This window comes from Manihot esculenta, chromosome 13, assembly GCF_001659605.2.
Source record: "Manihot esculenta cultivar AM560-2 chromosome 13, M.esculenta_v8, whole genome shotgun sequence".
Lineage (NCBI taxonomy): Eukaryota > Viridiplantae > Streptophyta > Magnoliopsida > Malpighiales > Euphorbiaceae > Manihot > Manihot esculenta.
The window spans coordinates 35,725,184-35,750,824 of NC_035173.2; the positions used below are offsets into that span (position 1 = coordinate 35,725,184).

At 36.4% G+C, this 25,641-nt stretch overlaps 2 protein-coding genes across 4 annotated transcripts; both read left to right on the top strand.

Annotated features, from left to right (window-relative positions):
• The first annotated feature begins 5,839 nt into the window (after positions 1-5,839).
• LOC110629328 (ethylene-responsive transcription factor 9) lies at positions 5,840-6,871 on the top strand. The gene has a single exon (XM_021776240.2). The coding sequence runs from the start codon at positions 5,919-5,921 to the stop codon at positions 6,564-6,566; it is 648 nt and encodes a 215-aa protein (XP_021631932.1). The 5' UTR covers positions 5,840-5,918; the 3' UTR covers positions 6,567-6,871.
• A 3,095-nt stretch (positions 6,872-9,966) lies between these two features.
• On the top strand, positions 9,967-24,874 carry LOC110629684 (phospholipid-transporting ATPase 2). Of its 3 annotated transcripts, XM_021776772.2 has the most exons (25): positions 9,971-10,144; positions 10,379-10,576; positions 10,669-10,882; positions 11,165-11,281; positions 12,301-12,393; positions 12,474-12,648; positions 13,526-13,692; positions 13,833-13,937; positions 14,633-14,730; positions 14,830-14,972; positions 15,887-15,983; positions 16,146-16,255; positions 16,348-16,512; positions 17,519-17,673; positions 17,784-17,864; positions 17,967-18,087; positions 18,424-18,530; positions 18,839-18,970; positions 20,247-20,400; positions 21,239-21,356; positions 21,492-21,665; positions 21,822-21,873; positions 23,656-23,783; positions 23,999-24,149; positions 24,269-24,874. In XM_021776772.2, exons 2-25 carry the CDS (start codon positions 10,449-10,451, stop codon positions 24,602-24,604), a joined length of 3,321 nt encoding a protein of 1,106 aa, XP_021632464.1. In that variant the 5' UTR covers positions 9,971-10,144; positions 10,379-10,448; the 3' UTR covers positions 24,605-24,874. The 3 variants fall into 3 exon arrangements, 2 of the variants coding, with proteins under 2 accessions (XP_021632464.1, XP_043805411.1); XR_002490267.2 differs by lacking the exon at positions 24,269-24,874 and having other exon boundaries at positions 9,967-10,142; positions 10,377-10,576; positions 21,509-21,665; positions 23,999-24,022; XM_043949476.1 differs by lacking the exons at positions 9,971-10,144; positions 10,379-10,576; positions 10,669-10,882; positions 11,165-11,281; positions 12,474-12,648 and having other exon boundaries at positions 12,379-12,393.
• Positions 24,875-25,641: the final 767 nt, after the last annotated feature.

Sequence of the window (25,641 nt, forward strand, 5' to 3'; positions counted from 1 at the left end):
ATTCGACCAGCTAGCAGGAGCGGGTTGTTTCTCCAAAATAGATCTGAGATCTGGGTACCATCAGCTGAGGATCAGAGATGAGGATGTGCCAACGACGGCTTTCAGGACCAGATATGGGCATTTTGAGTTCCTTGTAATGCCGTTCGGGTTAACTAACGCCCCTGCAGCATTCATAGATCTCATGAACAGAGTGTTTAGTCAGTACCTGGATCACTTTGTTATTGTCTTCATAGATGATATCTTGGTGTATTCCAGGAATGCAGAGGAGCATGCCCATCATCTGCGGTTGGTTTTGTAGACCTGGAGGGAACATGGCTTGTATGCCAAGTTCTCTAAGTGTGAGTTCTGGCTGAGGAGCATCTCGTTCTTGGGGCATGTAGTGTCAGAAAATGGAATAGAGGTGGACCCCAAGAAGACAGAAACTGTGGCTAACTGGCCTAGACCCACTTCAGTGACAGAGATCAGGAGTTTCTTGGGTTTGGCAGGTTACTACAGGAGGTTCGTTCAGGACTTCTCAAAAATAGCAGCTCCTCTGACCAGACTAACCAGGAAGAATCAGAAGTTTCTGTGGACCGACCAGTGCGAAGAGAGTTTTGAAGAGCTTAAGAAGAGGTTGACTTCAGCACCAGTTTTAGCTCTGCCATCTAGTGATGAGGACTTTACAGTCTTTTGTGATGCGTCCCGTGTGGGACTAGGTTGTGTACTGATGCAGAATGAGAGGGTGATTGCTTATGCTTCTAGGCAGCTGAAGAAGCATGAGTTGAATTACCCCACACATGACCTTGAGATGGCAGCAGTAATCTTTGCACTCAAGATGTGGAGGCACTACCTCTATGGGGTAAAATGTGAGATCTTCACAGATCATAAAAGCCTGCAGTACATCCTGAGTCAAAGAGACTTGAACTTGAGACAGAGGAGATGGGTGGAGCTGTTGAGTGACTATGATTGCAAGATTCAGTATCATCCGGGTAAGGCGAATGTCGTGGCAGACGCCCTAAGCCGGAAGTCACTAGGCAGTCTATCCCACATCACGGCAGAGAGGAGACCAGTGGTGAAGGAGTTTTACAAGCTCATTGATGAAGGTCTACAGTTGGGGTTGTCTGGTACCGGTGCTTTAGTGGCCCAGATGAGAGTGACACCCGTGTTTCTAGAGCAAGTGGCTCAGAAACAGTATGAGGACCCAGAGTTAGTAAAGATTGTCAGGACTGTTCAGTCAGGCAAAGACAGTGAGTTCAGATTTGACAGTAAGGGGATCCTCCGCTATGGGAGTCGTTTGTGTGTACCAGATGACATAGGGCTAAAAGGAGACATTATGAGAGAGGCTCATAATGCAAGGTACAGCGTTCACCCCGGGGCCACCAAGATGTATCAAGATCTAAAGAAGGTTTATTGGTGGCCAGCTATGAAGAAAGAAGTGGCACAGTTTGTGTCCGCCTGCGAAGTATGTCAGAGGGTGAAGCTGGAATATCAGAAGCCGGCTGGAATGCTTAACCCGCTACCTATTCCAGAGTGGAAATGGGAGAATATAGCTATGGACTTCGTAGTAGGGTTACCGGCGGCGTCCAACAGATTGGACTCCATATGGGTGATTGTGGACAGACTCACCAAATCTGCTCACTTCATCCCTGTCAGGAGTGGCTACTCTGTGGACAAGTTGGCGCAGGTATATGTAGATGAGATTGTCAGGCTGCATGGGGTTCCGGTTTCGATAGTGTCGGATAGAGGGCCCCAGTTCACCTCCAGGTTTTGGCGGAGTCTGCAGAATGCCATGGGTACTAGGTTGGATTTCAGTACTGCCTTCCACCCCCAGACTGACGGACAGTCAGAAAGGACCATCCAGACTATCGAGGATATGCTTAGAATGTGTGTGCAGGACTTTGGTGGTTCTTGGAGGCAACATCTACCTTTGGTGGAGTTTGCCTACAATAACAGCCATCATGCTAGCATCGGGATGGCTCCATATGAAGCTTTATATGGGAGGAAGTGCAGGTCACCTGTTTACTGGGAGGAAGTTGGAGAAAAGGCCTTGGCAGGGCCTGAGCTAGTAGAGATCACCAGCAGGGTAGTACCCATAATCAGAGAAAGAATCAAGACTGCTGCAAGCAGACAGAAGAGTTATGCAGACATCCGCAGAAGACAGGTAGAGTTTCAGGAGGGGGATCTGGTATTGCTCAAGGTGTCTCGAATGAAAGGAGTGGTTCGCTTTGGGAAGAAAGGTAAACTAGCCCCGCGATACATCGGACCCTTTGAAATCTTGCAAAAGATTGGGAATGTGTCGTACAAGCTGGATTTACCTGCTTCAATGGCAAGAATCCATCCGGTTTTCCATGTTTCAATGTTAAGAAAGTTTGTGTCAGATCCGGGCAAGGTTCTTAGTGAGCCTGATGTAGAGATCCAAGAGGATCTCACCTATGTTGAGCAGCCAGTGCGGATCATAGACACCCAGATCAGAAAGCTGAGAAATAAGGAAATACCGATGGTGAAAGTCCTATGGAACCACCACAATATGGAAGAGTGCACCTGGGAGACACGGGAGTCCATGCTCCAGCAATACCCTTATCTTTTCTAAGGTTAGTTCTTTGTGAGTTCTATGTGTTTTGTATGTATGTTATGTGTATGCCATGCTATGTGTTAGTTGAGGAACATTCGGGGACGAATGTTCTTAAGGGGGGGAGAATGTAATACCCGGCTAGACTCCGGTATCGGAATTCCTACCGTCCGGTGGAATCTCGGATGTCGGAGACCTCTAGATGGGTAAAACCATGTTTTCATGAAATGTTTTAATGTTTTTGATGATTTGAAGTAAGAATGAATTTGAGTTTTTAAAAGGAAAAGACCATGGAACCTTACCAGGTTCGGCCGCCGAAAGTCATGTTCGGCCGCCGAACGTGGATAGGTTTTGGGAGCACTTTTGGCCTCCGAAAGTTTTGTTTGAAAGAAACCAGGTTCGGCCGCCGAACCTCATGTTCGGCCGCCGAACATGCATGAGATGTGGGGGCACGTTCGGCCCCCGAACGTGAACTGGCCAGCCCCTATATAAGAGCTCCATGACCGAAACGGGTGAGTTTTCTCTCCATTTTCGACCACGGTGAGTTCTTGCTCCTCCATGGTTCATTTTTGATGATTTTCCTTCAATCTTTCATGTTTTAACGAGGTTTATGTCGTTTTGAAGAGATTTGAGCAAGTTTTGGAGCTTTGAGGTTCAAGAACTCAAAATCTCCCACCTCCGAGTTTAGGACGTCTCCCTCTCGATCTTCAAGAGGTAAGAGCCGATCTTAAGCTCATTTTATGTTTAAAGTAAGTTTTATGCAAGATCTATGGGATAGAATGCATGTTTAGCTCATAGTTAGGTTTTTGAGTTAATGTTATGCTTTGAGCAATGTGGCTTGGATTGTGTTGTTGTTGTGTGTTGTAGTTGGGGTTTTAGGTAGTTTGAAACCCCTAGGAGCCAATGTATGTATATTTGCATGTTTTGGTTGAGCTAAATGCATGATTGGAGGTTTTGGAGGCAAATGTGCTTGAAGGAGCCAAGTTTCTGCCCTTTGGCAGAAACCAGGTTCGGCAGCCGAAGGAACTTTCGGCCGCCGAACATGGCTGGGGAGGCAGGCCTTTCGGCTGCCGAAGTTGCCCCCGAAAAGAGACTTTCGTCTCTGTCTGGGACTTTCGGCCGCCGAAGGTGCCGCCGAACCTGCCTGGGTTTCGGCTCTGGAGGGACTTTCGGCCGCCGAAGGTGCCGCCGAACCTGCCCTATTCTGCCTTCCTTTGCATGTTTTTACATGATTGTTTTGAGGTGTTTTATGGGGTTTTTGGGGGATGTTTTTAGAGTTATGTTCTAGTATGTTGGTCCCTCATTTGAGTCCACCTGTGTAGGTTTGGACCCGAGGAACCGAGGACCCCAGCAGTGAGTTCAGCTGCTTTTGAGTCGGTAGAGCTTCAGCCAGAGGTGAGTGGAATGACTTTTATGCTTTAAATAAATAAATCAGTTTTAACATGATTCACGCATCATGAATGCCATGAGATATAATAGGATGTTTGCATTAGACTCACGAATATGTTGCATTGCATATTATGTTGATGATGTGGATGAATGTTGAATGATCCTTTAGTCCTCATTTGTTATGATGATGATGATACGGTACGGAAGACCAGTGAGGCCCATTCTACGCCCCTGACACCATGTAAGAGAAAGACCAGTGAGGCCCATTCTACGCCCCTGGCACAGTTGGTCCATGTTATGTTATGTTATGTAAGAGAAAGACCAGTGAGGCCCATTCTACGCCCCTGGCACAGTTGGACCATGTAGGGGACTATTGGTGACAAATTCATCCTTGATGTGATTAGCTGTGATGTGATGCATTTCATGTTATCATATGTTTTAAATGTTTTATTATTCTGCTCACTGGGCTCTTGTAGCTCACCCCTTTCCCTAATCCCCCAGGATTGCAGGTACGGGCTAGACAGAGAAGTCAAGAAGAGTAAAGTCTTGTTATTGTAATAATTAGAATGTGGACATGACAGATTGTATAATGATGTTTGGATATGTAATGTAATGATATTGAGGTTTAGAAGTGTGCTTGACCATAGTTATTGTAATCCCTTTTGATACATGATCTTAATGTTTATGGATGTCTATGTTTAGCCAACTCAACACATGTATTGCCACCCATTGGGGGCATTGATGAGATCCCATAGAGGGGTCAAGTTTATGATTATGTTTAGTACATGCACAGATTGAGTTTGGCGTATGAGAAATGAATGAAAGAAAAGTTTTAAATTTTTATGTATGATTGTTGATCATGTATGGGATTAAACAGGTTTACAGGTTGCATGTCAGGCTTGCTACGGGTCCCGGCGGCCTTAAGTCGACCCGGATCCTAGCGCCGGTAGCGGTCCGATTTTCGGGTCGTTACATTGGCAACATCCCTTATCAAGCAGTCAGCCATATTATCGTCGGATTATCAAAAAATACTATATTTATCTCCACTCTCTTACAATATAAAAAGAGAAAAATCATAGAGATAAAGGTATACTATTCTCTAATACTACTTAAGTTCTGAATAGTTCATTATATTCTCTCTATTTTTCAGTATACTAATTTGAATATCGGAGTGATTGTCGTAGACATTCACCATCACTTCGCATTTTATTTCTTGCAGATTTTAGTCAATCACAGTACAACTCCCTTCTGGTCATGTTATCAATCTAATATTTACAATATCATTATATATATTAATTTTAATTATTAAATATTTTATTATTTAATTTTTATACTATAAAAAACTCATTTATTAGTGTCTCAATTTTATTAAAAATTAATTAATTTATTTATTTATAATATTTAATTATTAAAAATGATGAAAAGACTTATTAATAAATTTTTTAAATAGTACAAACATTTTAATATAACTTTTTAAATTAAAAAATAATATAAAGGTTTACAGAAAAATTTTTAAAAATATATATTTGAAAGCATCAACTTTGAAATGTTAATTATAGATAGTGGTTGTTTTTAAAATTACTTTCCTTTTGCTGCAACAATTTTATACTAATTTAACTTTCTATAATTACATAATTCAAAAGTTAGTGCACGCTCTTGAGAAGAAGCGTGTGGGACGACAAAGTCAAGCCGTAATAAAACGGCCCGGTTAGGCAAGCCGGCAGAGAACGCCGCTTGTCTCGATATTACCGCGTGACACGTAACCCAGACAAATTATCATTTTTGTCTCCACGCTCTTATCGCTTGGGCGGCGCCTCTCAGTCAAACCCCTCGTTGACTGGACCCCACAATTCTTCTCCCCCAACCCCTCCGTTTACTTCATCTATAAAGCCCTAGCTCCACGCCTCTCTTCGAAAACCACCGTACAGACCCCACCGTTCTCTCTACACAAGCAAAGAAATCGTAATAGATTCTAGCGAAAATGGCTCCCAAGGAGAAGAATAACGCCACCGCCGGTCTCAAGAAAGGCAGCAGCATCAATAAAGATAAGAAGGAGATGCATTACAGAGGTGTTAGAAAGAGGCCTTGGGGCCGTTACGCCGCCGAGATTCGTGATCCCGGTAAAAAGAGTCGGGTCTGGTTAGGCACTTTTGACACGGCTGAGGAGGCAGCTAGAGCTTACGACAAAGCGGCGCGTGAGTTCCGTGGTTCTAAAGCTAAGACTAACTTCCCTTTGCCTGACGAAATCATTCCAATCAACATCACCAAGGTCGTTAACCATGTTAATAACCAGAGTCCTAGTCAGAGTAGCACAGTCGAATCCTCCAGTCCTCCGGCGGTGGTGCGTGAAGTCACGAGCAAACTCGGTGCCGTGAGTGGGGTGGTGGGAAGGTTCCCGTTTGTTTATCAACAGCAGAACGTCGTGGGTCCTGTTTGGTTTTTTGACGGGAGTACTGTTAGGCCCGAGTTTGTGACTCAGCAATTCCCAGCTGTCCGGTTTGACCCAGTGGGAGTGGAGTTAAATGGTGGGTTGAGTGGGAGTCAGAGTGACTCGGATTCGTCATCTGTGGTGGACTGCAAACCAACGAGAGACATCGATCTTAATCTGCCTCCATTGGAGGACGCTTGATCTAATTTATTGAACTGATTTTTCAGATGAATAACTCATTTATGATTACTAATCATCTGTATCTTTGAGAATTATAGAAGGAAATTAATTACGATGATGATAATTTAGGATGAGTTCTGGGTTATCATTGAATGTAAATAAGTTAGGATCGAGTTTTTTTTTTTTTTTTTTTTAATGCAACTGAGAGAAATATTTATATTTTCTCTTTGAGTTGCTTTTGTTGTAGGCTTACGTTAATTCTACAAGTTTTTTTTTTCAATTGACAGCAATTAACTGCTGAATTTATTCATGATGTTGCTTAGTATTAACCTTTTTATTTTTTATTTTTTTTATCATTAGATCGTATAATCTAAATTTACATTGAATAAATTTAACTTATTTGAAAAGAAAATTGCGATAAAAGCTGCTTATAAAATGAAATTCATGAGTTGTTTAGAGATTTTCGGCCAAAAGATTTTATAAATGGAGAAAAATGGACTATATGCAGGATGATAATACAAATTATTTTAAGATCAAATAAATAAAGCTTTTTTGTTTAAAAAAAAGTTTTTATTGGTTTATAGTTATTAGAAATTAAAAGAAAATTAAAACACGTAGCAAATTAGTTGGGGATGTAAAAGCAAGGAGTAGGAAGCAGCGAAGGCGAATCAAATCAAGCAAAGGGGAAGTGGGCCCAAGCAGGAATTCCGTGTTGAAAGAAGAGAACATGTCGTCAGTACGGCTGGCCGGCACGTGTACTTTTAGAAATTAACCAATTTGTTTTTAAAAAAAAATGAGCGTAATTTCGTGGTAGATGAGAAGGATGGATCGTATGGGAGACGGATCTGATATGGTGTGGTTGGAAGTTGGTGTTTGTCTTGGGCCCACACATACTGCGGCAGCAGCTGAGGCAAATTTAAAATTTGAGAGCCGCTGCTGCCTGCTGCTTTCGGTGGGCCACCAGAGAACGTCGGCGGAATCTGTGGAGTAGATTTCGCTCCAATTCCCGCCATCATTATATGGATTGCATTTGATTCAATACTTTCAATAAAGTAGTTGATCCATGTGTTAGTGTTATCATCGAAATCAATCATACGAGAATGAAAAATAAATGAATAATTTAAAATTCAACTGCCAATTCTGAACCGAAATCGGCACATCGTCACGTCTATTAATTGCCGTACTTAACCCAAACATTAGCGAGTCCCAAACACTAATCACTGTTCTCAAAATTATTGCAACCGGTAGCCACCGATATGGTCAAGTGTAGTGTGAGGGACCGCATGGAGCCGTGGCGGCGAGTGAAGTGATGCGTACGGCGCAGAAAAGCCGCGAGGGTGTTTTGTGACGTGTCGAAACTACAGAGACAAAAAGCTACGCCGCCAAGGATTTATTTCTTTTCTTGCTTCGGCCTTTTTCAGCTGTGGGGTCCACAAATGCACTAACGTGCACCGTTTCGCACCACGCGTCACGGGGCTCCTCTTCTAGTTGTTTGTCGCAACTAGCAAAGAAAAGCAAACAGCTTTTTGTGATATTGACTCTACTGCCACCCACCGCACCGCCCTTGCCTTCTGACTCTCTCCAGTCTCCATGGAAATGTCTTAGCTACCCTTTTCTCATATTTCTCTTGGGCCTGTGGGCCTCCAGTCAAGTTTGGACTTTATACCCATATGCCTGCCAGGAGTCCAGCCCGTCTGTTCCAAATTTGTTCGAGCATGTGCTTGAGTTGAGAGCATGAGGCTTCAGCCAACTGAATTAATTTATTTTACATCAAATTTTCCATTATATGTACATATTTTTTCAAAATTTCCGTGAAGTAAGTTATTTTAAAACATTAATGTTTTTTTAAAGAAATTTCATATCAATACATCTCACAATACATAAATTTGATGGAGACAAATTTAAAAATTTATAATATAATATAATTTAATTAAAAATATAGTATACTTAAATATAATAGATATTATGTTATTTGTTTTATTGTACAAAACATTTTAATTTATTTTTATCTTATCATTTATGAAATTATTCCCTCTTCATTGAACATTTGTTCATTCTCCATTTTTATGTTGTTTTATTGTTTATTTAAACTTACTTTTTAAGTAAGAAGCTAAAATTTAAAGATTATTAAATTGAACTCGTATGCAAATTATATTCATTTGTTTAGAATTAAAATTTTATAAAAAAATTAGTTTCATAGATTTTTTATTATATTTTTTTGTTTAAAATAAAAAAATCAAATATATTTAAAATAAAATAATATATAAAATAAAAAATTATTTATTCTTTTAGTTTCATATAAAATATTCTTTCAGTTGATGGATGAATTTAGATGTTTTTTTATAAATATAATATTGTTATTTAAATTAAAATTGATGTTCCGAAATCTATAGAATAGAGTTTACGGTAGTTATGTAAACTTAGTTTGGAGAGGAAGGTATATCACTTGTCTATTTATTTGCTAGTAACGCTTAACGGCCTTTCTACTACAATGCCACTTGTCTATGTCACGCGGATTCATACGTATAAAAATATCAGACCCTCTCTTCATGCAAGACATTCATTTAATTTTTTCAGTGCACAGATAAAATTATTGAACATACTGTTATTTCTTATGTCATATCATTGGACTAAACTTTTTCTTACGGGACCTAGACTCGCAGACGACCTGACCTGCTCCATGTGCCTGAATCATGGCCGAAGATGCTGGACCTATCGTTCAAAAAAGATTTCATGGATTTAGAGTCGGCACTGTTTTCTTGAATTCGATTTTATCTTAAAATGAAAAAACTAAGCGATCATAAAAAATAATTATTTTATTTTAAATAAAATTATTATTTAATCTTTATATTACAGTAAAATATTCATCAATTTTAAAAAATATATTAAATTATTTTTAATATTTTAAAAAATTTATTAATTAATATTTTTATTAATTTTATCTATTAAATATTATAAAAAAATTTAACATGTCTATAATACACAAAAATTAATTAATAAAATTTTTAAAAATCAAATTAACTAATAAATTTTTTAAAATCATAAAAATTAAATAGTTAAATATTTAATAATAAAATTAATAAAAAAATTAATTAATAAATTTTTTAAAATATTAAAAATATTTTATTATATTTTTCAAAATCAAAATATTAACTAATAAATTTTCATATTATAAAAATTAAACAGTAATTTTTTCATTTATTTTTTATACAACTTATCTTTGCTTTCCAAAACTAAAATAACACAGTAATTTATAGCTTAATTTTGTGTGATATTTTCATCAATAAAATATATTAAAATAAATAGAGAGGTCGTATAAAGAGTAGAATTGGCTATATTTGACAGGTCAGCATGATGCCAGCTGACATGGCTAAATCATTGACGGATCGTATTCCTACCAGGAGGAAGTTTCCAACGTCATCTAGTGGCCTTTTAGGGCTTCCTCACGAGTCAAACACTGGTGACGCGCCCACCTGAACACCGTTCCTCGTCTTCCAGCTTCCAGCGTTGAGGAACGATCGCAGAGAGCCAGAGACGCAATACTCTATTCCTGACAAGAGACAGAAAGCAATGGAAAAGAAAAAAGAACAAATTAAGGTACGGTCCCTCTTTCAATCCTAATTACAAAAAATAAATCAAAATCGAACAATTCTAAGGAATTTTCGGATCCAATTTGTATCATAATCATTGTACGATTATCCTAATCTTCCATTTTTTTATAATTATTGTGGAGATTTTTTGTTTAAATTTGTTTTTCCTCTTATATGTTCATCTATGAATCTTCTCGTAACCGCTCTGTGATTGCGTCATTGTGTGTTGATGCTTTTGCAGGTTGTGAATAAGCTGTTGATGAACTTATTAGGAATCTGTTGATTGCGAATCATTTGATTCCAAGTCGAAAAAATGAAGCGATTTGTATACATTAATGATGATGAATCGCCAACAAGAGAACTTTTCTGTGATAATCGCATATCAAACAGAAAATATACCTTATTGAATTTTCTCCCCAAAAATTTGTGGGAGCAGTTCAGGTGAATTCTCTTTTTATGCATATGCAATCAGTAAATATATGCATATATATTGTTATCTGCTCTTACTAAGAATTGTTTTCTGCTGGTTTCAGCCGGTTCATGAACCAGTATTTCTTATTGATTGCTTGCCTTCAGCTATGGTCACTTATTACTCCAGTAAACCCTGCCAGTACTTGGGGTCCGCTTATTTTTATATTTGCAGTATCAGCAACCAAAGAAGCTTGGGACGATTATAATAGATATCTCTCAGACAAGAAAGCAAATGAGAAAGAAGTGTGGGTTGTTTGGCAGGGCACTAAAAAACATGTATGGCAGTGTTTTACCTTGTTCTCTCTTTTTTTTTTTAGGTTTATATTTTTTTCCTGTCCCTGAATTTACTAGGAGAGTAATTAGATGAATATTCAGTTAGCTTTAGGGTATTTGTTGATTCCTGATCAGAGAAGCATCCTTAAAAGTTAACTGAGTATTGATTATAGAAAGCTTAGCATCTCCGTAAGGCTTTTTCAACTGAAAGTATATGTCATGCTTTGCTAAAGCTATGCACTATATTTATTTATTCATTAATGACTTTGCGGTATGCATTTGTAGATTCAAGCACAGGAAATATGTGTTGGTAACATAGTGTGGCTTCGTGAAAATGATGAAGTTCCATGTGATCTTGTTTTGATTGGTACCTCGGATCATCAAGGTGTCTGCTATGTGGAGGTAAATGTGCAATTCTATACTAGTAATGTCAAAGTTGTAACTATAGCTTGTTAGACATTCTGTTCTTCAATGTGCATTGTTAATGCCTTACATTTATAGTATGGAATATTTATTTTAATCATAGAATAGAAAGAGGAGGTTAACAAAAAATTGGAATGTTAGCTTTTGTTGGAACCATAGGATCATTAGTTTCCTGCAAAGGACGAGTCCTCTTTCATTCTTGACTGCATAGCCTTTTCCCTGTTTTTGCTTAAAGTGGATTGGCTTTGTGGATTAAAACTGGCATGTGCTACAATACCAGCAACTTGTTGACAAATGTGATTCTTTTGATTCTGATAAAATACTTAATAATGCTTCTGATATTTTATCTTTTTTCTGAAGTCTAAACTCTTTTAAGGTTTCCAAACGTTAAAATTAGCAGTGAAATCCTTGAATTTGTACTTTCTCTATGTATACTCTTCACTTATTTTACATCCTAATTTTGTCCTTGCTTTGGATGGGAAATAATCCACGAGAGTACTTTTGATTGCACTAGATGTCATATTTTCAAGTGATGTTTAGATTAGATATTTCCAACTATAAGTTCATATAGTATAAGATGTTGCAAGACTACAGTCATTACTATACCAATCACATAACATATTCCATCATGCTCATGAATACAAACTTGTATAACTAAGACATACTCTGTTTCCAAAATATTGTGTTCTGGTTTGGTTTTAGCTTTAGGTAAAAGTATGATGTAAAGCTAGACAATTTTTGACTTGTAACTTTGGTCAAAGTTCTCCTGCACGTGGTAATTCAGCTGAAGTGCTACAATTGATTCCCTTCCATCATACCTTAGTCTCCTGCAAAAATTTACTTCTAACTTGCAAAACAAGAGGTCCTACTCTTCTTAAGAATTCAACATAATGGGACCTTTGATATTTATATTGTGGTGAAATATTGTGATGTTCATCTTTCGGAATTTTCTGTTTATTCATACATTTGAGATGCTGATAGTCTAACATGATTTGCAGACAGCTGCCTTGGACGGTGAAACTGATCTGAAGACCAGGGTAATACCCTCTGCTTGCATGGGGATAGATTCTGAGTTGTTGCACAAAATCAAGGCAAGATTCATTGGTCATGTAAATTTTTCGCCTTAAGTTTTCATTTGTCATGATTCAGTGTTAAAATCTTCTATCCTCAGGGTGTTATTGAATGTCCAAATCCAGATAAGGACATTAGGCGATTTGATGCAAATTTGCGTTTGTTTCCTCCATTTATTGATAATGATGTTTGCCCTTTGACCATAAAAAACACAATTCTTCAGTCATGCTACTTGCGAAATACAGAATGGGTTTGTGGTGTGGCTGTCTACACAGGTAAGTCATATTTTGTGACGTGTGATAGTCATGAATATCCGATGTACTAGTTTGTTTTATTGTGCAATTTTATGTGTTTAGCATAGAGGGTAACTTTGGTGTAACAGTAAATTTGCTTCACTTATGACCAAAGATCATAGGTTTGAGCCAGGGAAACAGCTTCTCCGCAAAACAGGGGACTGCTGCATACATCAACCCTTCCAAGAGTCCACAAATATGGGATTGATTCCTGCATTGGGTCACCATTCTTTTTATGTATATTATGCTTGGACTTGCAAGTGGTAGAAATATATTTGTCCTTGGGAATTTGCTTATTTATATAGAATTATGGATGAATGGATAGACATAACCTTGCAAGTTGTAGAAATATAATTTTGCTTGTGTATATGCTTATTTGCATGGATGCACTAAGAACCCTGACCTTCGCTGTTGGGGCTTATATTTAGGATTGCATTTTTTTAGCACATCTACATGCATGTTATGTGAATATCTAAGTAAAAGGTTGGTCTATTGGTTTTACTTATTGTTAGTTATGTAGTTCATCTAGCCATACTATGAGAATTACTATGACAATACTGGTGTACTTGTTCTTTGGACCATCACTTCGTCATTGGTACTTGGGAACAATTCTTGAATCATGTTGCACAACTTGCGCTAGCTTGTATGCTGTGAATTTTGTTATTGTATTATTTAGCTTCCTGGTTTAGTTGTTCACTAAGTTCTAAACCCCCCTTCCCTTTTGGTGAACTATTTCTTTTTTCCTAATCATAATTTCATTCTTCCTAGTGATAATTTCTGATCTGTTATCTACGTGATGGTCTTCACAATGTTGCGCTTATGTTAGTTCTCTCTCTCTATTTTTTTTTTCCTTTTACAGGCAATGAAACTAAGTTGGGTATGAGTAGGGGTATTCCTGAACCTAAGCTTACAGCTATGGATGCCATGATTGACAAACTAACTGGAGCTATTTTTGTGTTCCAGTTAGTGGTAGTTATTGTTCTAGGTATAGCTGGGAATGTGTGGAAGGACACAGAAGCAAGAAAGGTTTGTTGGACTTGTCAACTTAGAATACTTCCACATTAACCGAGTTGAATTTATGTTTGAATTTTTTTTTTTTGGATCATGTGCTTATTGAGCAGTTATGGATTTGATCTTATATGAAGTTTTAGCTTTTATTTTTGTAGAAATGGTATGTCCTATATCCAAATGAAGGTCCATGGTACGAACTACTGGTTATCCCTCTAAGATTTGAGTTACTATGTTCCATCATGATACCCATATCTATTAAGGTAAGTTATGCATTCCCTAATATCAATTTTTTTTTTAAATTGCTGACTTGGTTGTTTTAGTGATTTGGCATATATGGTGAAAGCAATTTTTTTTTTACATGCTTTAGATTATTGTTATTGTTATTTTTAAATTGAATGGGATTGGAAGAAAATTTTGTCCAGGTGGAGTTACTAAGGGGACAAGGAATCATTCCACTCTCCAGATAAGGAAAATGAGATCCTAGGAAGAAAATAAAATCTAACTAGTTAATTAGGTTCAAGTCTCTTTAGTTGTAGATGTCTACAAAACCCAATCTGTGGTGTTTCGAGAAGTATCTGTGGTCTTTTGAGACTTTAAGAAAGTGTTATGGTAGACATCTTCTAGCTCATAATTTAAGTTTTGGAATACCTAATATGGCCCTTCTGAAATCAGTCTTACATGAACTACTGACAGACTAATGAAGCAACAGCTTAGTGTTTTTGTTATGTAAATATGAATTCTTTGACTGATGTGGGATACCAAAGGTAAGAATAAGAACTAAAATTGATACCTATTTACTGACCGTTAGGTTTAGGTATTCAAATTTTGTCACTTTATTCATCTTAAAGAGGCAATATGATCAATTGATTAGTATGGTTTATGATGATCTTACTTTTAGGTTTAATTGATTGCCATTAGTCTGATTTTAAATCTTTGAACTTCTTTTCTGTTGCAGGTATCTCTGGATCTTGTGAAGAGCTTATATGCAAAATTTATTGATTGGGATGCTGAGATGATTGATCATGAAACTGGCTGTTCATCCCATGCAACAAAGTAAGTTGAGAGTTTGACTAAAAGAACTGCTTTTGAAATGAGTATGAAGATCAAGTTATTTTGAGTATATTTTGAAGAGGCATTCATTGTATGTGGCAGCACAGCAATTAGTGAGGACCTGGGACAAGTTGAGTACATTTTGACTGACAAAACTGGAACTCTCACTGAGAATAAAATGGTGTTTAGAAGATGCTGTATCAATGGCATTTTCTATGGGAATGAGAGTGGGAATGCTTTGAAAGGTTGGTCTCTCTCTCTCTCACACTCACATACACACACACACACACACACACACAAATACAAACACACTCACTAATGATCTTCTTTTTTCTTTTTTTGATGTTTGGATTTAATCATTATCTTATCATTCATATAGGTATTGCACTTTGACCACCTATCCTCATTTTGAATTTCCTTTTCATCTTGTTTGGCAAACTTCTTTTTGTAATTCAATTATATTCTATTAATGGAATTCGATTCAAGTGATTTTATATTAGCTTTCATATGTTTGCGATAAATTTTGAAGTGATACATTAATCTGCGTTTCATTTTTTTGAACAATTGAAAAGTAAACCGAGTGCATTTACTCTTTATTTATTAGAGAAATTCATGGGTAACTTAGGCCACCACTTGGCTGTCGACTAAGCAATGAGTTACATTTCATATTATCTATAATTGAAGGAGAATCAAAAATAAGTTGGATATTTATCCATCTCATCATCCACATATTCAAGGGTAACTAAATATAGATTACGTGTTTTTGTAATATTGAAGGATTTTATGAGCATAGTCTACAGTAACCTGATACACTAAGTCTGCCTCTGCCAATTAAGAATCTCTAGTAGCTCTCATGATTTTCATTTCTGTCAAAATGACCTCTCTTTTAAGCTAAAATAATTGAATCCTAGCATTAATTTGCTTTCCAAAAATGATAATTGACCAAAAGACTTCTTGCCCTTTTTTAGGTTTTTAAAACCTTATTTTGAATTAAGGATTTGAATGTGCCATTTTAAAAGGGCTTGATATTGTTTGTGATTCTTATCATCAGTACATGCGATTTAAATTTGTTCATATTATTCTTTTTCTTTAATGTGCTGATACCATTTTTAGAATGCGGATATTAGAATTTTGCTTCTAATCTTCCTTTGTTTCACAGATGCCCGGCTGATCAATGCTGTTGCTAGTGGATCTCCTGATGTTATTCGGTTTCTTACAGTTATGGCAATATGTAATACTGTTATACCTGTCCAAAGGTGTCTATTCCTCTCTTTTAAATAAGTTTTGAACTCTAAAAATTATTCTCAGAGTTTTTGCTGTCTTGATGTTTTGCCGTCAATTTCAAAGTTCAAACCGGGGTAGATGCTCAATAGTATATACAGATCTTACATCTGACACCTTTCCTTTGTTGCTTGCAGCAAAATTGGAGCAATCTTATACAAAGCACAGTCTCAGGATGAGGATGCTCTTGTTCAAGCAGCTGCTAAGTTGAATATGGTTTTTGTCAATAAAAGTGGAAACGTTCTTGGTAATAGATTTTCTGCATTTTGTTATCACGATGGCTCTTAAACTGCATGTGATGAAAATGACATGAATTTTGTTAATTCTTATGGTGGACAGAGATCAGATTTAATGCTTCTGTATTTCATTATGAGGTGTTGGAGACTCTGGAGTTCACTTCTGACAGGAAAAGGATGTCAGTTGTGGTCAGAGATTGCCAAACTAGAAAGATCATCCTTTTATCAAAAGGAGCGGATGAAGCAATTCTTCCTTATGCTGCTGCAGGTGACCTGATGAATTAAAGCTACTTGTTGCTTGTCCAGAGATATTTGGAAAAAATACTAAAAATGCATTAATAAAACGATTTTCCAAATATGAACTTCGCATTTGATTTAGTTATTGTTTATGCCCCTAGATGCAGTATGCAACACCTGACGCGATATTTTGAATTTGTTCTTCAAATTCAAATAGGGAGAAATGTTTAAGAAAAAGAAGTATCTTTACAAGTTTCATTCTTCTTTCTTCAGTTGTAACTTGTAAATAGGATTACTAGTCCTGGTTGATGTGGCAGACCTCAGAGCAATAGGCCCATCTCAGAACTGAATAGAATCTGAGTGAAACAGGAGGGATTGTTCCTACCTTTCAGATACATCTTGGTTTGACCTAATAATGACGTACCAAGAAGAAATGATTTTTTTTTGTAAACCTATTCTTAGATAATGCCATTGTTATTTTTACTTGTGCAAACTCTGAATAATAATTCTTTGAAAGAGTCAGCTCAAATATGGTTTTGTTCCTGGCGTTGCTGTTCTTTTCTCAGTTTAATCTATGTTAAAGTCATTTAAGTCTGAGAACTTCATAGCTTGCCAGTTCCTTGGCCTCAAGATCTGAAACATGGCCTTTTTTATTTGGTTGCTTATTAAGGTGTGAGTTTGCTTCGTTCTGACCAGGATTATTGGTTTCCATGATAATCTTTTATTTCTCATAAAGTTACCATGGTTTTTTCCACCGAAACAGTAGAGACCCATTGAACTCTTATTTTCCTATTCTCAAATTCTAATTATGACAATATGAACTATCAAATGGAAATAGAAAATCTTCTGTTGGTAGTCTGTGAATATTAACGGCTGGGGATGTTCATTTAATGTATTCATATGTAGAGTACAAGTTGCATCTTGTGGATAGAAACAAGAATAACAAGCAATAATGAGTTAATGACTACAGTAGATCTCTGCTATTGTGTCAATTGCTTGAATATCTGTTAACATACCAAGTTACCAACCAACTCCAGGACGACAAACAAGAACATTTAGTGAAGCTGTAGAACAGTATGCCCAATTGGGGCTGCGGACATTATGCCTGGCCTGGCGGGAATTAAAAGAGGATGAATATAATGAGTGGCATTTGATGTTTAGAGAGGCCAGTAGTACGTTGGTTGATAGGGAGGTAAGGGTACACTTCATCTCAATGATCTTGTCCTTTTTCTTTATCCATTTGCACCAGTTAAGCTTTGGTGATGTATACGCCTGAATAGTATCTTTTACTATTTCATTCAGTGGAGAATAGCTGAAGTCTGCCAGAGATTAGAACATGATCTTGAAGTTCTTGGAGTTACTGCAATAGAAGATCGCCTGCAGGTGAATATTTTTCATAGTTGGGTCACTGAAATCCACCCCATGTTATGGCTTTTAGCTTTTGGATGCTGAGTTTATCTTTAATTTTTTGGGGTATATTTACAGGATGGTGTTCCAGAAACAATTGAAACACTTAGGAAAGCAGGAATAAATTTTTGGATGTTAACTGGAGATAAGCAGAATACTGCCATACAAATTGCTCTTTCATGCAATTTTATTTCACCAGGTTGAGTGATTCCATTTTCATTCATTCTCTAACACCTGTTTTTGTTCAATTGTTCCAAAAATATGCTGAATATGGGAGATTAGCATTTTCCTTTCTGAAGCATCAAGTCTCAAGATCTATATTACAAGGCTTGACTGGCTCAATTATGCATATTTTACATCTAGCCGCTCTCCTTTCCATCTATCTACCTGCATAACATGCTCACATGGATATAAATGACTTTTATGCATTGGCTACATTCAATAAATTGCTTCATCTGCTTGTCATTATTTTCCTTGTAAATCTAATTTTATGGACTGCTAACTCTTGCATTTCCTTTTTCTCTTTTCTTGACAGAGCCAAAAGGTCAACTTCTATTAATTGACGGCAAAACTGAAGATGAAATTTCTAGAAGTTTGGAGAGAGTTTTACTTACAATGAGGATAACAACTTCGGAACCAAAGGTATAGCTAAAACACTTATTCATTTGCAAATCAAATCTGGTTTCCTTGATTCACATATCCAATGCATCTTTTTCCAAATTCAGCATTCTCCGTTCTGTTAAATTAAATGTGAATCACTGTTTTCTGTATGACTTGGAAATAAACCTTCTAAAAGAAAAGGTATGCATATACCAGCCAACCAGGAAAAATGGTCACTCAAGAATGAGCATCCAAGTATTTCTTTTGTTGATCGGAAATGAGCTGCGCTAAGGACATTTTTAAAATTTCGAGAATCATTTTATTTCTAAAGAATTGCAATTTGTTCCCAGGATGTGGCATTTGTTGTTGATGGCTGGGCCCTGGAAATCTTATTGAAGCATTATCGAAAAGCTTTTACTGAATTGGCAATATTGTCAAGGACTGCAATATGTTGTCGCGTCACGCCATCACAAAAAGCTCAGGTTGCTTGGATTAAGTTTGTAATGTTGGTCTTCCACTTGCATTTCCCTAATTTGCATTGTCAACTCAAATTTATATTGAGAAAAATTGATTGTCAAATCCTTTTCTTTGCATGGTTAGTTGTCTTATGTATTTGTAAATTGTGGCCGAGTTTTGAATATAAAGAGAAAATGAAAAGTAGGTCTAATACATGGCATTCAAAGGAATTCTTGTTCCGGATGGAGAGGTGAACTGTTTTTATTTATTTACTTATTTTTTAAAGAATAAAAATTCTTTACTGTAGATCTATTTGTCCAGGGATGAGTTATCTCTCTTCAAAACCTACCAGATATGGAAGGATAAAGTAGAACTAGTTCAGTGTTGGTTCTGTAACCTATCTCAGAATTTTCATTGTATGCTTTCGCTATCTTTGCTTAATATATATCTCTAAAGGAGAATAACAGAAGGACCAAAAGATGCTATGTTGGGGGTTTGAAGAGAGGGGAGAGGTTCAGATATGAATTGGTTATTCTCTCTCTAATGTTTGGATGTAGAGCTTAAAGAAGTGAAAATTATGTAGTAGCAACTGACAATAATTTTCTTGTTTGTTCTGGAGAATGTAATATGCATATGATCAGGTCGTTGACTCTTCTTTCATACTGGAGTGTTTCTTGTTCTTGAATCTATAGCAAAGAAAAAGTGTGAAACAAACAGAATTAGTAGACAAGTGTCCATGAATATAGAAATGCATGTGGTATTTGCTTGCACACTTTAATGCAGAATAACTGGGTTTCAATTTCGTGACATATTAGAGATCTCAAGACTTTTTTTAATAGGTTTGTAACATGGGGTGCAAGTTCTAGTATTGTACAGATTAAGTTGAGCGTTGGGGAATCAATCATGTTACTTCCATGTAATTAATTTATAGATTTTATATTTCTGATTGTAACTGATGTTCGAATGCTTCATTGTTAATAAAAGTCTTGGGGTGGGGGTGGGGTTCAGAATATAAAGGCAGGCACAAAGCTTTTGTGTTATGCTGTGCGTGCGATGATGTGATGCACTTGGCTCGATAGAAGTTTGTAATTTTTTAAGGAATAAATTTCGTCTTCAAAATTATACCGCAGGAAAGAGTTGTAAAAGGTTTCTGGTCTATATTATACATGTATTTAATTTGTACAATGAGTGTCACCAGTCCTTTAAAGAAGTATAGATTTCTTCAGCTTCAAATAATTGACCATATTAATATAGTCCATTAAAGTAAGACTGATTTGAGGTGTATGATACGTATTTTTGCAGCTTGTGGAGCTCTTGAAATCATGTGACTATAGAACACTGGCTATTGGAGATGGTGGAAATGATGTGAGAATGATACAACAAGCTGATATTGGAGTTGGCATTAGTGGGAGAGAAGGACTGCAAGCAGCACGAGCGGCTGATTATAGTATTGGAAGTAAGTTGTTTTACATCTGCATATGCCATGTGTTATTAAGTGCAGTTATTGAAACTCTACTATTATATCATTCTTATTTGTGATGCTCTTATGAGGAGAATTTGCTCCAAAGTCCAAAGCTTGCCTCTTTAAGAAAGTGAAACATTTGTTGCTGCAACTGGTGTAGTTGCATTTATTTTTCGTGTGATTCTGGAATTTAATGTTGCTTTGTGTTTGCAAAGAAAAAACAATGCTGCTTCCTTGGCCCAGATTCTAAAAGACTACCTATAGTGTTTAGATGATTTACTGATTCAAATTACCTTCACCTATTACCCCTAGATATTAGACACCAATAAAATTTATTTTTATTTCAGGAACATTTCTTGTTATAGAAAATTTTGGAGCATAAAGAGCCATGATTTATTTTTTAGGGCAATTGAGGTTCATAAATGTTATAAGCATTGAACTGTACAAAGGGACTAGCTTTTTGAGCAATAAGTCTATGTCAGCTACTTCAACTTGGGAATTTTGTTCACCAGCATATTCTCAGGCCTGATCTTGCCTGCCTTCTTTCTTTGGGGAGCTGAAAACTGAAAAGAAAGTTGAATGTTTGCTTTGAGAGGAAAATGCAGTTGTTCTATAGAGGATATGTTTATCATGACAGCCTAAATGGTCCGACTCGGGATAGATGAAAAATTGTGCAAAAATCTTAAAACATTGGTTAATTATAGGACTTTTCAGTCAACAGTGAAAAATAATCAAGATGTTTTAAAATTTTTTAGTATCATATGCTATCCTCTTTGGCTTTAAGTTAAATTTTTGTGTTTGACCTTTTTGGCTGCATGTCTTTTATTTGCAGAGTTCAGGTTTCTGAAAAGACTGATACTAGTCCATGGGCGGTATTCATATAACCGAACAGCATTTCTGTCTCAATATTCTTTTTATAAATCCCTACTGATATGTTTCATACAAATCTTGTGAGTTTCCATATTTTGTTCCTTATTTTATTCTCTCTTTATCTTGGTTATCAATTAATTAGCATGATAGACATCATGAATTGGATATACTTTTGGTCTCCTTTGCTCTATACTAAAATTAGCATATATGTTCAGTTTTTCTTTTATTTCAGGTGTTTCTGGGACCAGTCTTTTCAATTCTGTTAGCTTGATGGCTTATAACGTTTTCTATACTAGCATACCTGTTCTAGTTAGTGTACTTGACAAAGATCTTAGTGAAGAAACGGTAATGCAGCATCCTCAAATTCTATTCTATTGCCAAGCAGGAAGGTATGTTTATATATGCTACTTGTGACATTTTTCCTTCCGGGTCTTTTTAGTTAGTGGGTTTCATAGGGATGTTGACTAGCATGGCTTTCTGTTCACATGAAGATTGTAGTTTCTGTTGCTCTATGTTTGTTGAACTAACAATCATTATTTACACAGGCTTCTTAACCCAAGCACGTTTGCAGGATGGTTTGGTCGATCTCTGTTCCATGTGAGTACCATCTTTTTTGTGTAATTGCCTCTTTTCACATGTTTATTGAACTCGGTTGTGCATTTTCTTGTAATCGACATTTAGAGACAGAAGTCATGTACCTAATTTGAAAACCAGCTAATTATCATCAAATTTCAATCTTACGTGAATACGTGATTGAAAATTCATGTGCTTAGGTTAAAAGAAAAGATTTACTGGTGATATATAACAGTTCAGGCTTTCTTCTTTTGTTCTGGCAGGTGATATATCTTAGGGGGATAAATCTTTCTGGGTATTTTCCAAAATGTACTTGAGGTTAAGCAAAATACACAAATTTGTCTGTGCTGTTTGAAAAATCCAATGATTTAGTCCTTATTCCTTAATGCTTAAAACTGTTAAAAATTATTCTTTCTATTCTGGTTTTAATCAAATCTGATGTTCATTTTTGTAGTTAATTATTTAGAAGGGAAAAATCCAGTTTTGGCCAAAATCAGACGCAGGTTTTCAGTCGGTATGGGTTTGGCTGGTTTTCTTTCCTAGTTAGGCCATGGCTTTCAACACAAACATGATCTCTCTCTCTCACTCTCTCCCTCTATCCAAATAACTTATGAACAACATAACTAAGAAATCAAGAACCAAACTCAAAATATTTCCTGAATTCATGTCATTGCAAACAAACAAAAAGCAAGCAAGAAAATTTGTCCAAAAGTTTGAAATCAATAATGTAAAAGCAACAAAATTTATCCTAAGAAAAGTCAATAATAGAGACATTGATTTTCCAATTTCAATCGATTTTCCAATTTCAATCTTCCTACAAGAAATAAACAAAAGACATAAATGGAAAAACTTTTCAAAACCTACACCACAACTGTAAAGCAAGTGTTTCCTAGCTCTTCAACAATGATTTTCTTTACCATAAATGAACTATGTTTTCACGAGACACACAACCCATGTACATACAATATATCCAAAGATTATACTTAGGAAGGACAAAAAAAAAATCAGGGTGTTCTTAGGATACTTGCTCTTACCCCTTTTGTTGGCCATTGACCACCATCGACAATTGGTGATTTCAATCCCACCCCTGAGCTCATCTTGAGCTACTGAGCATGCTTATGCCAGTCATGTGCTGATAAGCTCAATGGTTTGCAAGTTCTGAAGCTTGAAAAGTATGGTCATCATATGGTCATCATCAATGTTTATCTCCTTCTCTGGTGATTATCAAAGTGATGCTGTAGGTGCCAAACAATTGCTGAAGGAAAATCCACTAGTTATTTTCCAAATGTTACTGCAATTGTCATTAATTGCTGGAAAAAACTTCATTCTCCTCTCTGTTTCTAGCTCCTATGGTTGCTTAATCTACTAGTGTACTTTGGTGATGAGCATGCTACCGGCTGCTTCCAATTTCACCTGAGAATCCCTGCCTTGTCTTCACACTCTTTATCTTCGTCTTTTTTTTTTTTCCTTTCCTCTTCCTTTCATCATCATATTCTTTTTTCCTTTTCATTTTGCCCAATGCGTATTGACAGTCAAAAGGGTATCGTATAAGGGTATTATTGTCAATTATACTATGCTTAACTGCTCTAAATGCGGAAATGTATACAGATATGCAAGTTGCTAAGGTCTAAAATGATGAGCTCTTGAGTTTACAAGTGCTAGAACTTAGAAATCACTGTGTAATGTTTTAATGCTACTTGAGATGAACTTAGTTCTTTGATATAAGTTCCAGTTTTACCTATAGATTTCCTTGGTTGTGTACTAATGTGTCTCCTTTTCTTGTCCATTGATACTTAACGATTTCAGGCATTTGTTGTATTTATAATCAGTATAAATGCGTATGCCTATGAAAAAAGTGAAATGGAGGAGGTTGCAATGGTGGCACTTTCTGGATGTATATGGTTGCAGGCTTTTGTTGTAACATTAGAGACCAAGTAAGCTTCCATCTCTTTCCTTTTTTTTTTATTTTTAATCTGTTAGAAGCTTTCAACAGGAGAATGAAATGAACTTTTGGCTGGAATAATCTAGTGAGCCTCCTTTTGATTTATAACAAATTGCAATGGATACTTGGATCAAGGCATAGTTGAAATTAAATTGGTATCTGAAAATAGCAATAGACGTTAACTGTCTATTCGGTCATTGCCTGCAGCTCCTTTACAATATTACAACATCTAGCCATATGGGGCAACTTAATTGCATTTTATGCAATCAACTGGATTGTTAGTGCTATTCCATCGTCAGGGATGTATATGATAATGTTCCGGCTATGCACGCAACCATCTTACTGGATAACTGTATTTGTAAGTATCACTTAGACCTTTTTTTGCATTATTCTTGTTATAGCCCCTTGATTAACATTCCTAGAACACCTCCCACTGAATTGCGTGCCGAAAACAACCCATTGATCAATTCTTTGCAGCTCGTAGTTGCAGCGGGAATGGGTCCAATACTAGCTCTGAAGTATTTCCGCTACACATATAGACCCAGTAAAATAAACACACTCCAGCAGGCTGAACGTTTGGGTGGACCAATACTGTCTCTGGGAAATATCGAGCCACAACCAAGATCATTGGAGAAAGAAGTTTCTCCATTATCAATTACTCAAACCAAGAACAGAAGTTCGGTTTACGAACCTCTATTATTAGATTCTCCAAACACTAGAAGATCCTTCGGATCAGGAACTCCGTTTGATTTCTTTCAGTCTCCATCCAGATTGTCTTCTTCGAGCTACTCAAGAAATTGCAAGGATAACTGAGCTCTACCTCTTGTTAATTGGCATGCAAAGAAGTGTATAGGCGGCATAGTTGATTGGTACAAGTCCTTTATAGTTCTGCATTTTGCTGAATAGTTGTCTTAGGATTGTAAAGGATGCAACTTTTTTCCGTCCCTTACAATTTATTTACACTTAATGACCACTTCCAATTTTTTTTTTCCCTTACTCAGAACAATTGTAATATGTATATCTTTAAAAATGTGTTGAGCACAAATAGGAAGGCTTTGAATAAATTAACCATGTGTTCATTCATATGAAGGGAAGAGAATTTGAGTCTTTTAAGTTTGTTTGAGATTGAGTTTGAAACTGCTTTATTCAAATATACCCTGTTAAACCTTTTTTCAAGCTTAAATTAATTTTAAAAAAAAGGTTTAGAACATTTTTTTGCAGTTTGATTTTTTAAGATCCATTAGACCAGCTTTTTCTCTAACAAGCAATTATATCAAATATTCTAATTTTGGATTGCATATCCCAACTTTAGGATAATTGTAGCTGAACTTCAAGATAAATTTGGAGATGTGTGAATTGTGTTGTAAATAATAATATATCGAAATAACAGTTTTAACAATTTAAAATTTGCAATTTGTTAGTATAGATTCGCATTTTTGCCTATAATTGCTTCAATATTAATTATAAATAAATATGCAATTTTATTTTTTAATTGTATTTTAATCTTTTTATATGTAAAATTATAAATAATGTGAAGTAATTTGATAATAAATAAAGTCCAAATATGTATAGAAGTATCTCACATTTTTTCCAATCTATGTAATAATCTGTCCAAATCAAAGACTTGAAAATGTAGCAATTCACATGTGTGAACCATACCTTAGGTGAAGTTATAGGGAGTTGCAAGCATTACAAAGTATGGGGCAATTGTCCCATGAATAGCATTAAATTTTCAATAAATGAAATGAAAAATGTGACCCCTCACCAAAGCAAATGAAGAAGGTCATAGGCAGGTGGGGAAGCCCTCCCTCCCCTATTAAGGGTCATTTTAGCATGGGCTGCTCCCCCCA